The following is a 12,044-nucleotide window of genomic DNA, read 5'->3' on the forward strand; positions in this document are numbered from 1 at the left end:
ACTAACAATTGGTTTCCCACCATCATGGGATCAGGCTCTTGCGTCAACGAAGCGTTGGATGCCCGACCTGTGGTGGTGATTCATCATCCTGACGACTGCCCAGGGAATATACATGTCGAGATGGGACGGAAATGGCTGGACCGATGCGACATTGATGCGACGACGCAACCACCACCACCACCACCACGATGGTCTTCTGTCGCAAGGATTGGCGAAATGCGACGGTGACACTGATCCGCAACGGCTATCGGCACTGTGTTTCACTTTAAGTTCAGTTGTTGTCTCTGTCACCAACGACAGACAAGCACACGTGTAATGAAACTCTGTGCCGCAGTTGTATTGCTATACTACGGAAATATGGCGAGACAAGACATGATCCGCACGACGACGACGGCCATAGAAACCCGAGATGCGACGACAACGCGGCGACGACGACAACAGCTTCGTTACAGTAATGTATATCCAAGTCTTATAGCGACAAAACATTCCTCAAAACCTCTTCTAGCTTCACCTCCGGCTTCTCAATCACCGACCTGCTCCTCCACGCCACAAACCGATCCGGCCTCACCAACACACACCCATCGTCCTCCACCTCTCGCCTCTCGGCCCAGTCAAAGTAAACATCTTCATAATCCTGCTTCCAGCCAATCGAGAATGCGACCACCTCAACACCCAGCTTCTCCCCGACCGCCTTGACCGCGTCCTTCCACGCCTGTCCGCCTGGTCCGGTAAGCAGACAGAACCGCCGATGTCCCGCCAAGTCAATCGTCGAGATCTTCTTCCCAGGCACCCGTGTGTTCAACCAGGCGTGCGGCAGTCTGCGTCCGGGATACGTGGTAACCTGGAGCGTCCTGACTGCATCCTTGGGCGCAGGCGGCGCCTCTCCCTGATCCGCCAGATAAACCGCGTTCGACACGTATTTCTGGTTCATCTCGATGCCCAAGCCGTGGAACTCGGTCGTGGTGTTCTCGATCCCTTCGCGGAACGCCTTCCTTCTCAGGCGGCCCTTCTCGCCAGGGTCCTCAAACTCGGCCAAGATTTTCCTCGTCTTCTCCATGTCGTCCTCCAGCAAGCCCAGCGTCTTCTGCCATCCGTAGTGGTCGCGCAGCCCTTGATTCGCCCTGGTCACGATATCCATGCCCACGGGCTGCCTCTCCTTGTCAAAACTGTCCAGCAGCTGCTTGCCCGCCTTGCCAGACATGACATAATCCACCTTCCACGCCAAGTTGAAGGCGTCCTGGATGCACGTGTTGCTTCCCAAGCCGTTGAAGGGCGGATGCCGGTGGGTGGCATCGCCAAAGCAAAACACATTGCCGCCATCGGAATACCGCTCCGCAACCACCTCGTTGATCCACCACTTGCTCGCATGCAGCAGCGTCACCTCGACGTTCTCGTCCCCAATCACCTGTTTCACGCGCGCCACGTACTCGTCGTTGGTAGCGCTCATATCATCCGCCTTTAGATCGGCGCCCGGTTGCGGCAAGAAGATGAACATCCACTCGTCCCACGCTCGGACCATGCGGACAATGCACTCCTTGCCCCAGACCGGGTACTCCTCCTCCTCCGGGTTGAACACCCAATGGAGGTTGCCCGACCGGTTCTCCATCAGATGCGACAGATCGGCGCGCACAAAGACGTTGAGTGCCAACCCCTGACCAGGCTTCTTGATGAGGGGCAGCTGCAACTCGCGGACGACCTGGCTGCGGGCGCCGTCGCACCCAAAGAGGTAGCGCGACTGAATAAAGTAGGTCTGTCCGGTGAGCTCGTCGAGGACCTCGGAGAGGATGACGTCGGGAGAGGGGCGTGACAGGCGCACGTAGCGCGTGTTGAAGCGAACGGTCCAGCCGGCGTGGGTGGCGCGCTTGACGAGGATGGGCTCGAGGAGGGTTTGCGGCAGGTCGATGTGGTCGCACGGGCTAGCGGTTTCGTAGGCGCCCTGTGTATGTGTGCGCGAATTGGTTAGCGTTTGGGCGGCGTCAGACATAGTACGCAGGTAAGTGACCCAAACCCACCTTGTGCTTCGGATCGTGACCCCACGAGTAAACCCGCGCAAACTCTTCGCCCGCCATGCTGCGACACCAGCGCGTGTGCTCCATGTGCTTGCTGTCCGTCCCGGCGAGTCTGCATTCTTGTTCCAGTTCAATGTCTCGCAGGCATTCTGTTGTCGAGAAAGAAACAATCAACACCAACTGTTAACCATCTTCACCTATGCGTCGTACCGGGGTAGCATTACATGAGGAGGAGGAGAAAGCAATACTACTACTACTACTACTAATATTACTACGTACCAAGAGCAGCCATGTTGGTGATATGAGCCCGTGGTGTATCCGCCGTGCCGGGAGCGGCCGCGATCAAGATGCCAGTCCGTCCTGGAGAGTGGGGGGCGTCAGTCATCGGCGTCGAGGTCCTCGTGTCATGCGACGGAAGGCCTACCATGAGCAGCAAGAAAGCAAGCCAGCGAAGCACCGGCTGGGCCGGCACCAACGATGAGGAGGTCGGTCTGGAGGATGTTGTTGTGTTTTTCTGTTTGCGTCATGGTGGTTGGTGAAAAGCCTCGTCTGTCTGACACTTTGTGGTCTCGGGTTATTCGCAAGTCAGAGAAGACGGAAGAAATCTGGAGGCCGCTAAGGGGGGAGATCCCATCAAGATATTTTATGTAGTTGCCCGTCCGTTCGTCTTGAACCTGACTCGTCCCTGACTAAAATTAAGAAAAGGTGGCACCTTCGCTGTCTACACCGCGAGCTTGAGCAGATCTCGATGGACCGCGGTTGCGGGCCTGACTCCATGCCTTGCTCCTCCCTCCACCTGGCCATACAGTACGGTACTTAGTAGGTGGTTAGTTACATTTTCCATTGCATTCCAAGCGAAGTGCCAAGGTATGTATGCACACTAATCCTACGTGTACCTTGACTAAGCCGATATTCGAGCGATCAAATTGAGTAGAGGTAGGTTTCTAACGCCTTGGCGATTTGGGCTCTGTCGATTGTAAACATTAGCTAAGTTTCTGTAGGGGCTCGTTCGTCGACCTGAGTAAGCATTACGAAGACGGTGTAGTGTAGTACTAGTCGATGCAGTGACCGTTGGGCGCATTTCATTGTGTAGCTAAGGATGCTGGGGTGACAGTTACGGTATGTATGTGCGCACAGAAAGTTAAGGCATGCGGGGCGGCAGGGGCACAAGGAGCGGATGGGATCTGCACCGAACGGCTGCGTCGATCGGGAATTCGGAATGGGGGTGGGATGGGGAGGTGGTGATGGTGGAGTATGGAAGCACCAACTGTTTTTTTTCCCTATCTTTCTATCTTTTTTTCTTTCTTTTTTTGAAAAGACAATGTTTATACGATACTGTTCTTCTTTACTATAGCGAACGTCGACTTCTCTCTTTCCTCACTCACTTCTGCTCCTATCCATATCTCAATCATCTTGTAGTCTACACAGTACATACCTCTATGCACCAGGTCTGGTCTGGCGTGTACATAGGTACGTACCGAGGTTCATCAGCTCACTCTTCTCACGTCCATACATAGGTACATACCTCTACATATTGCGAATCACTGTACATATATACTCCTATCATCGACCATCAGAACAAGTAAGTAAAAGTTTAAAAAACAAACAAAATGATATGATGTTGGTCCAGAGGACAGACCCGCCATTATAAACCCGTTGATAATCAAGGGAAAAACAAAAAAACAAAAACCATGAAACCAAAAGCCGCTCTCTGCATGCTTTGCACTGCTTGGTCAATTGTTGGTCAGACACACCATGTGGGGAATGGACCGTCACCGGCATCAAATTAACCGTTGGCTGTCATGTTCTCTGTTTCCAGTCTCCGTGGAAATATCCGTCGTTTGGAGAATGTGGGGCTGTAAACAGGCAGCGGTTAGCGGTTAGCGGCCCGGAGGTTATAGCGGGTCAGCACCGCAGGTTATAGCCGGGTTTATTGTAGTTTAACAACACCCGGGCCAATTTCCATTTGTTCATGCCACGGATGTCCATTATCCAGCTGTTTACCACCTCGTCAAGTTTGTCGCTCGATTTCAAATACATTGTACTTCTTTATCTACCTAGCAAGGCTTCCCTTTTGATTTTACAGTCAAATCCTTAAACTACCAAGGATGAAAAGAAGCGGCAGTCAATACCGACCGCCAATGGAGATGTCCAGCGAGATATCCCACTCGCCTCATCATCGTGTCTGGATCCAATCAATGCCTGTCGTGTCCAGTATCTTTACAGCATGCATTCTGAAACCAATCATCTTTACAATTTTACACACAAGTCCTGGACAAACAGTCGTCAACACCACGGCAGCCACTTGGAGCGGTACCTAGCGAGGAGTCCAGTGTCTCCGAGTGAACACTAGAAGGACCTTGTGTCAGAATTGAACAGTTGCCCTAAGGTCCTTAATTAGGTCTAGTATTAATCAAGGATGGCTGAGTGACCGGAGAAAACATGCTTGATTTTGTTGTGTCGAAGGGTCAGCTTGATATGGATGTCACTCCCAAGTTAAGGCATCAAAGAAGGTGCCCGGTCGAACCAGGAGGAGTTTGGCGTTCTCCAGAACTGCCGCCAACAGGCATCAGACAATCGCATTCGAAACTACCCAAGTACAGGCCTTCATTTCTAGGCGTGAAGCAACTGCAGTGGAACTTGGGCCGATTTTCACCACCGTGCGCGGCTAAAGTTCGTGCCTTCCTCCTTCCGTTCAGTTGTCTCAGTACTCTACTTGTTCTTTCTGGAAGAGCCCGAGCAGCACACGCCGCGATAAGGAAAATCTCCACCGGAAAGAACTGGACCCTTGGTGATTCCTTCCTCCCTTTCTTCCTTCTTGTCGCCCTCGACAGAGGCGCGGTGGCTGTACTACGAAGAAGACGCCCGACCTATGTTGACTACTACTCTCCACTCCAGTAATGGCAATTTCGCCAATGACGACTTCGATGAACAAACAAAGCCAGTCATCATGGAATCAGATAAGATGGCAGCCGGAAGATCCCTTATTTGACCCTAGAGCTTTTCGCTCATGCGAATCCTCACTTGGGTAGGTTCACCAATTATATTCCGTATTTTCATCCTACAATCCTTGAGCATCTAATCGAAATCAAACGGATGTACGCTTTCAATTTTCCGCTGCGTGGACGATGAGCAAGAGTCACTTGACGGGGGCTTCATGTATCGGGGAAAATATTCCAAGATGCGGTCCCTGAACAACTCAACCTCTGCCACCGGGAATACTACTTACCGTTTTTGAGAACACCATTTGCAGGAGTAGGTACCTATCAACGCCACAGTACCTCCATCGACAGTACTACTACTATCACCTTCTTCGACCTCACCCTCAACCACCGCTGTTTCATGACTTCGATCCCACAAGAATACCTACTCAAACACATTGTCGCAGGTTACTAGGCTACCTCAAGATATCTAGGTACTTGGACATTACTCCTATTCCCATTTCTATCCTGATGCCTATTAATATTCCTAGGTTATTACCATTAATTACTTTCTATCCAGCCACCGCCCCAAATATACATCGATCCAACCTTTAAGCAAAAAAAAAAAATAAAATAAAAAATAAAAAAATAAAAATCACGAAACACTATGCAAATGACTAACGGCCCCCATCTCATCCGTCGAATACAGCGCTAGGAAATGCGTCCCGTTCAAACTGTACAAACCCGGCCAATGGCTCCCCGTCCCCGCCACCGTCTCCGCCTTGCCCGTCTCCGTCCACGTTTTGCCTGAATCCTTACTAACCACCACCTTGGTATACGCCCCATCAATTTTAGGCAAGTCCGTCCCTTCGTTCGTCAAGAAACTCGTCACCAACGTGTCCCCCACAAGATAAACCTGCGGCGCACCCGCCCATTTACCTCCTTGAGCCGTGTACACGTTCTCCCTCCCTCCCCAAGTGAGTCCATCATCGTGACTTAGCACTCTAGCTATCGAAAAAGTCCCATCTGGGGAAGTCGTTTCAAACACGCAGATTAATTCCCTGGGAGAGGAAGAAGAAATAGCAGAAACACCCGTCATCCCGTCCCGTGAATCCGCAGTAGACGAGCTGGAGACTAAAATAGGCGGGTCCGACCAGGTTTTGCCTTCGTCAGTGGAATAGCGCATAAGGTTATCTTGGTCGCCGGCCGAGTTTTCAGAGGAGTAGTACGCTTGGATTGTTTTACCGTCTGCTGCCAATCGCAAGAAAGGTTCCCACAGGCCGTTTTTGTCGTTTGCTGCAGGCCGTTGGTCGATATGTGACAGAAACGACCAAGTGCGGCCCCCGTCGGAGGAGGAACAGATGTCGAGGCGGTAGAAAGTGTAGTGGAAGCCTGTTGATGAAGGAGAGAGAGAGTGGTGTCGAAAGGCGAACAGGATACGACCAGACGGTAAGGCTAAAGGCATGGCGTTGTCGAGGTCGTGGGTCCCGTCTGAGGGGAAACGGGTGATTTCACCTAGAGGAGACCAGGAGGCGCCCGAGTTGGAGGATGAAGAGACGCGTAGGACGCGGTCAGACCCCGAGGTGCTGGCGAAGCCGGCGATGATGCGGGATGTGTCGGGATGCCGCCCGTCGGAGGAGGAAGAGGAGGAGTAGAGAGGGGAAGCGCGGATGTAGACGCCGTGAGGGTCGATTTGGATGGGAGAGGCGGCGACGCGGATTACGTTGCCCTGTTGTGGCGAGGATTGGGATTGGGATTGGGCGATGTCGTCGTCTCGTCTTTCATTAGTATCTGTTTTCCATGGTCGGTGACCGCGAAAGGCGTCGCGGAGGTGTTGAGCGGCTAGTGGCCCGCCGGAGACCATGTTGGTGAGGAAACACATGAGGAAGACGATGCCGAAGATGAAGCGGAGGAAGGTGCGTGGGTTGTGGATAAGGGAGAACATTACGTGTTCGGGGAGATAATACGACGACGACGACGACGACGAAGAAAGGTCGTACAGATGGTACAACGGGTCACACGTTGGTGGGAAAAGACCGTCACTGCCTGCCGATGCCGTGGTGGTACGGTTACGGTGACGGGAACTGTGAGGGGGACGGGATCGAAGGGTGGGACTTTCGAGGAAGTCGTTATCGTTATCGTTGTCGCTGGCACTGTTGCTGTTGCTGTTGCTGTTGTCGTCGTGGTCGTATGATGGGTCACGATTTACATCACACTTGGCCTTCTTCTTAGTAGCTTGTGGGGGAGCAACGGGCGGTAATCGTGATCGTCGAGTAGTTATATGGGACCCCAGTCGTCGTTCTTGATCATCGATTTCGGCCTCCACTTCTTCTTCTTCTTTTTCTTTTTCCTCGTTGGCCTGGACCCCGAGGGTCTTGTTGAAAGTCACGGTGGGAGGAGACGACGACGACGAGGACGACGACGATCTTGATCGGACGGACACCACATCCACCACCGTGGGGGGAGGGCGGCCACGGGGTGTAGAAAAGGGTAGTAGTTCACTTTCCATGTTTCCGTGGACGGACACGATCTGTGTTCTTGTTTTTTTTTTAGTCCCAAAACTCTAACTCAATGATCCTAGTACAACGCGATGGAAACGAGCAAAAAAAGGATAAAAAAAGAAAAAAAAAACGGACAGGGCCCATTCCATCTAGCACAACAAGGTTTGCGAATGCGATTGCGCTTGCAGCGGTCACGGATCCTGGGGTCCGTCCCAATGCGCATGTATCGGCATAAAACCATCCAAGCCATCTACCTATCTGTGCCCATTCTCTCTCTCTCTGGATGAACGCCACAGCGAAAAAAAAAAAAAAAATAGGAAAGATGCTCGTCGGCAGTGGTCTGCAATGATACGGGGCGCATGACTGAGGGATGCAGGTGCATCGCATAGGTAGGTGATCTGTGAACCGTATTATTCCAGGAACTGAAGCGCGTCGGTGCAATTCCCAATTTGTTTTTTGTTCTGCATTTGCGTGCGGTGGCAGGCACGTGTTGTCAGTTTGTGGTTTCTCTCGGTGCGTCGGCGCTTGATCCTCCTCCAGAAATTCCCGTTCAGACTCGGATGATCATCAATTTGTCCTTCTTTCTGACCTTCTTATTCCTCTTCTGTTGTGTCTCCTGTCAGATAAACCGTGACCTCTCGGATTAGCTGCTGCCAATCACTCACTCAACTTTTTCGAGACATTATATCGGAGTATTGTTATGACTTTCAGCTTTCTCCCTCCGACCGCAACAACAAATCGCGATAAACGTGGAACTAGGTAAGCTGGTTGAAATAAGGAACATCACACCGGTGAACAACAAGAAGCGGCGATCGGGCAACGTTTATCGACCGACACAATGTGTGGAGCAAATATTGTAGGGCGGTATGTATGTATGTATGAAGATCAGTGACGGTGACTAGCGACGATTTAGTCGACGATCAAATCTCCTTGACGATCTTTCCAAAGTGGATGCTTCATCGTCATGAGCTAGAACGTTTTTGGGGGGCTGAAGTTTGAGACCGTCATTTCGATCTATTTCCCCGGAAGGCCACCTCAGAAACAACCTTGTCCCCGTCCACTCACCAAGCCCTCGGCTTACTTTGCTCGTCGATATCTTGTTCTTGGGTAACGGATGAAGCTTACGTGGGTGGGTGGCTGCTGGTACGAAAACAGGTTCATGCCACTGCTTATGCAGGACCTCATGATAATGCGGCTTACCATCTACATAAGGTCAGTCAGTGCACACGATTTCTGCATGCAAGAAAATGTGGCTTGCTTCTCACAGACTTGACCTTGCTGGTGATTGTGCCCAAGGTGTTACGATGGCGACAGGCGGGTGCTGTATCGTACGCTAACACGAGATGTTGTCCGAGACAAAAGGCAGAAAGAGAGACTAGTAAACAACTAAAGACATGCGTTGGTATCCAAAAAGCTTGATTCATTCTTCTTAAGGTCGTGACACAGCATTACTACTACTACTACTACTAGTATCCCACTACTATTTCATTAGGTATCTCCTCCCCTTCCACTTATTCGTACGTCGTCAACTCGGGAGTTCCCGGGGCCCGTGGCAGAGAGAACTTGGTCTCGACGAAGACCTTTTGCATCGCATCCTCCTTGGCATCAAACTTGTGGTAGACCTTGTCCATATCATCCAGGCGGACACGGTGGGAGATCATGATGGTGGGATCGAGAGTACCCTCGCGGATCTTCTGCAACAAGTCCTCCCAGTATTTGTGCACGGGTGCCTGACCATTTCCAATCAGACGGATGCCGCGCTGCATTAGAGAGCCGACGTTGAAGTGGTTGGTCTGGATGAAAACAAAGTTAGTTTAGTCCGGTGACACTTATAAATATTTGAAGATAACTCACGTAGCCGACATAGACACCAGTCAAACCCACTCTGCCGTAATTCCTCACACCCTCCACCATCTCGTTGATGATCTCGCTGGTATCTGTCTCGGCGCCAATCTGCATCTCGAGCCAGTGCAGCCAGCCCTTGGCATACTCTCCGGCCGCACAGTCGATAGCGACATCGGGGCCGCGGTTACCGGTCAACTCCTTCAACTTGCTGACAACCGTCTCATTTTTGGTGAAGCCAGAGCTGAGCTGCTTGAAGTCTACCAAGTGGAGCTTATCCGCGTGCTCGGCTGGCCAGCGGCTCTTGATGAAGGAAAGTCTCGGCTCCGTGTCGACATAGATCACCTTGCTGGCTCCCTCCCATAGCGCAAAGATGCCCACCATTTGGCCAATCGGACCACCACCAAAGATGGCGAGGGCATCACCGGGATAGACGGCGGTATCCTTGACGCCGTTGTACGAAGTCGGAAGCACGTCGGAAAGGTAGAGGGCCTTTTCATCGGGAACGTCGTCGGGGATCTCGAGCATGTTGGCGTCGGCCAGCGGCACACGGACGTACTCGGCCTGGCCACCGGCGAAACCGCCCGTCAGGTGCGAGTAGCCAAAGATGCCAGCGGTGCGGCCGCCGTACATGGCCTTCATCTGCGAGTTGGAGTTGGTGACCTCGCACTGGCTCGAGAGCTTGTTCTTGCAGTAGAAGCAGTTGCCACAGGCAATCTGGAAGGAGACGACGTAGCGCTTGCCGGGCTTGACCTTCTGGACCGCGGGGCCGACCTGCTCGACGATACCGCAAAACTCGTGGCCGAGGATGTCGCCCTTGTTCATCTGCATGACGGCGCCGTGGAAGAGGTGGAGGTCGGAGCCGCAAATGGTTGAGCCGGTGACTTTGAGGATGACATCGGTGGGCTCGACAATCTTGGGCTTGGGAACCTCGACAACCTGGACCTTCTTTGCGCCCTCCCAGACGAGGGCCTTCATGAGTTCCGAGGCATCGCCGGTGCCCTTTGAGGGGTCGTAGGCGGAGACGTCCTGCTTGATCTGTTCGGGGCCGTTGCCGACAATCTTTTCGACGCCGTAGGCTAATTGAGCAGTGGCCATGGTGTGTTTCTGTGTGATTTGTTTGTGTTTATTCCTGTATCAAGTCGTGGGTATCTGGGTATCGATGGATTGGTATTAAGACTGCTGAGAAGAATGAATGGACATGTTAGGGGAGTTTCTTAGGCGGAGGTCTCGGAAGGGTTACCGAGAACTTATAACTGCCGACCATGGGTTTACGACGTCAGAGAGCCGGGGGGGAACTGGAGCATTAGCCATGTCCGTCAGGATTCACACAAGGCTAATATCAATCCGTCGTCATTGTTGATTGTTCCGGTTGTAGGGTCCCCTCGGCCCCGCGCGGAGTGTTGATTTCGGGAGGAGCCCTACGTCATCGACATTTGGAGTTCTTATCAGTGAATTGGGTAAGCTGATAACAAAGTGGAGCAAAAGTCATGATCCTTGGCAACAATGTTGTTCCTCACCATCGCCGAACAATCACCCAAAACACGACCATGTCAACAGGCAGTGAACAGAGTGAGTGGTATTGATGAAAGAGCGGACCGTTTCGATTTGATGGCTGCAAAATTGACTCCCACGTTTCATCATGGCTCAGACTCGAAAACCTGATGCTCTCGTGGTTGGAGGTCGAGGTTCTGGCATAAGCTTTTAAGATGGAGGTGGCCTGTGCACCCTCTTCCTTTTCCATTGTTCGCTTGTTCATCATCAATCTCACGTCAACCAAACGTATCAGACTCCATCTGGACGCCTGGTTGACCTGTAGTTCGCGTCAGAACAAGTCTCAGTGCCATTCACCTTTTTTGCCCATTACAAGAGTCTCTTTACTGACATTGCTCAAAGTCGTCGGTTCATACCTAAGCTCGGCGACATATGAGATTCCGATACTGTTCTCTCTCGAGTCGAGCTCGGTATTTTGAAGGGTACACTTCAAAGTATTTGATTGCCCGATATATGTTGCACAGAATGGACCCAAATCAGGCTCTTCTATTGAAGCTATAGGTAAGCTAGACACGTGCAAGTGTCGAAACACAGAAGTGTTGACCGAGTGATGAAATGATGTCCTTACAACAAACAGTTTGGATGGGCCAGGAATTGTTCAAAAAGAACGAAAAGATATGCGCGGTCCGGGACTCGAACCCGGGTCTTCACTCTGTACTTGTTCTACTGAAATTGTTTGCCCCCAGAGTCGGTCTTTGGAAAGAGGCTCTCCGGGAATTTCAACCCACAAATCGAGTGATGCGTTAAACCACTCCGCCAACCGCGCTTTTCTTGGAACTGAGTTGCAAGGAGCACGCCCAAGAGGTACCTTATGTACCACGCTCAAGGCAGGCAGGAAGAACGAGAAGGTGAAGTGGAAGGAGGATCAGTAGGTAGCTGCCTGGTTGGGTACAAAGTATACGACTCCAGGCAACAATGATTTCTTGAAGGGAAATGAAACCCCCACTCTCTAAAACCGCTGAAAAGAAGAAAAAAAAGTTAGCTGATACCCATGGCAGATATGATTTCTAAGGCAAGGCAAGGAAAAGAGACTGAGCGCATCCATGAAAAGTGCCCCTAGAGGTAAGTGAGGTTTTGTATCGTGAATTTCACCAAATCAAACCTTGGTACCTTGGTCACGTTCCATAATTAACACTGATATTTTAGCGAACAAAAAGTACCCAGATAACTTGAACCCACCCCAGTACAGCCCCAGGATGTGTAAAGAAATAAACAGG

General features: G+C 51.6%; 3 protein-coding genes and 1 non-coding gene across 4 annotated transcripts; all 4 read right to left on the reverse strand.

Annotated features, from left to right (window-relative positions):
* Positions 1–317: 317 nt before the first annotated feature.
* Positions 318–2,536, reverse strand: B0T23DRAFT_347127 (FAD binding domain-containing protein; the record flags this gene model as incomplete). The annotated part of the gene is made up of 4 exons (XM_062835985.1): positions 318–1,936; positions 2,013–2,158; positions 2,289–2,369; positions 2,434–2,536. 4 exons carry the CDS (start codon positions 2,534–2,536, stop codon positions 470–472), a joined length of 1,797 nt encoding a protein of 598 aa, XP_062688169.1. The 3' UTR covers positions 318–469.
* Positions 2,537–5,585: 3,049 nt separating this feature from the next.
* Positions 5,586–6,961, reverse strand: B0T23DRAFT_415960 (Sialidase; the record flags this gene model as incomplete). The annotated part of the gene is made up of 1 exon (XM_062839612.1): positions 5,586–6,961. Exon 1 carries the CDS (start codon positions 6,873–6,875, stop codon positions 5,586–5,588), a length of 1,290 nt encoding a protein of 429 aa, XP_062688170.1. The 5' UTR covers positions 6,876–6,961.
* Positions 6,962–8,829: 1,868 nt separating this feature from the next.
* B0T23DRAFT_389999 (chaperonin 10-like protein) lies at positions 8,830–10,804 on the reverse strand. Its single transcript, XM_062837851.1, has 3 exons — positions 10,517–10,804; positions 9,286–10,455; positions 8,830–9,224 (listed from the first exon to the last, which is right to left on the reverse strand). The coding sequence occupies exons 2-3, from the start codon at positions 10,369–10,371 to the stop codon at positions 8,943–8,945; spliced, it is 1,368 nt and encodes a 455-aa protein (XP_062688171.1). The 5' UTR covers positions 10,372–10,455; positions 10,517–10,804; the 3' UTR covers positions 8,830–8,942.
* Positions 10,805–11,445: 641 nt separating this feature from the next.
* On the reverse strand, positions 11,446–11,593 carry B0T23DRAFT_t415. The gene has a single exon. It is a non-coding gene; the product is annotated as a tRNA-Ser (tRNA).
* Positions 11,594–12,044: the final 451 nt, after the last annotated feature.

This window comes from Neurospora hispaniola, assembly GCF_033458365.1.
Source record: "Neurospora hispaniola strain FGSC 10403 chromosome Unknown B0T23scaffold_10, whole genome shotgun sequence".
Classification (NCBI taxonomy): Eukaryota; Fungi; Ascomycota; class Sordariomycetes; order Sordariales; family Sordariaceae; genus Neurospora; species Neurospora hispaniola.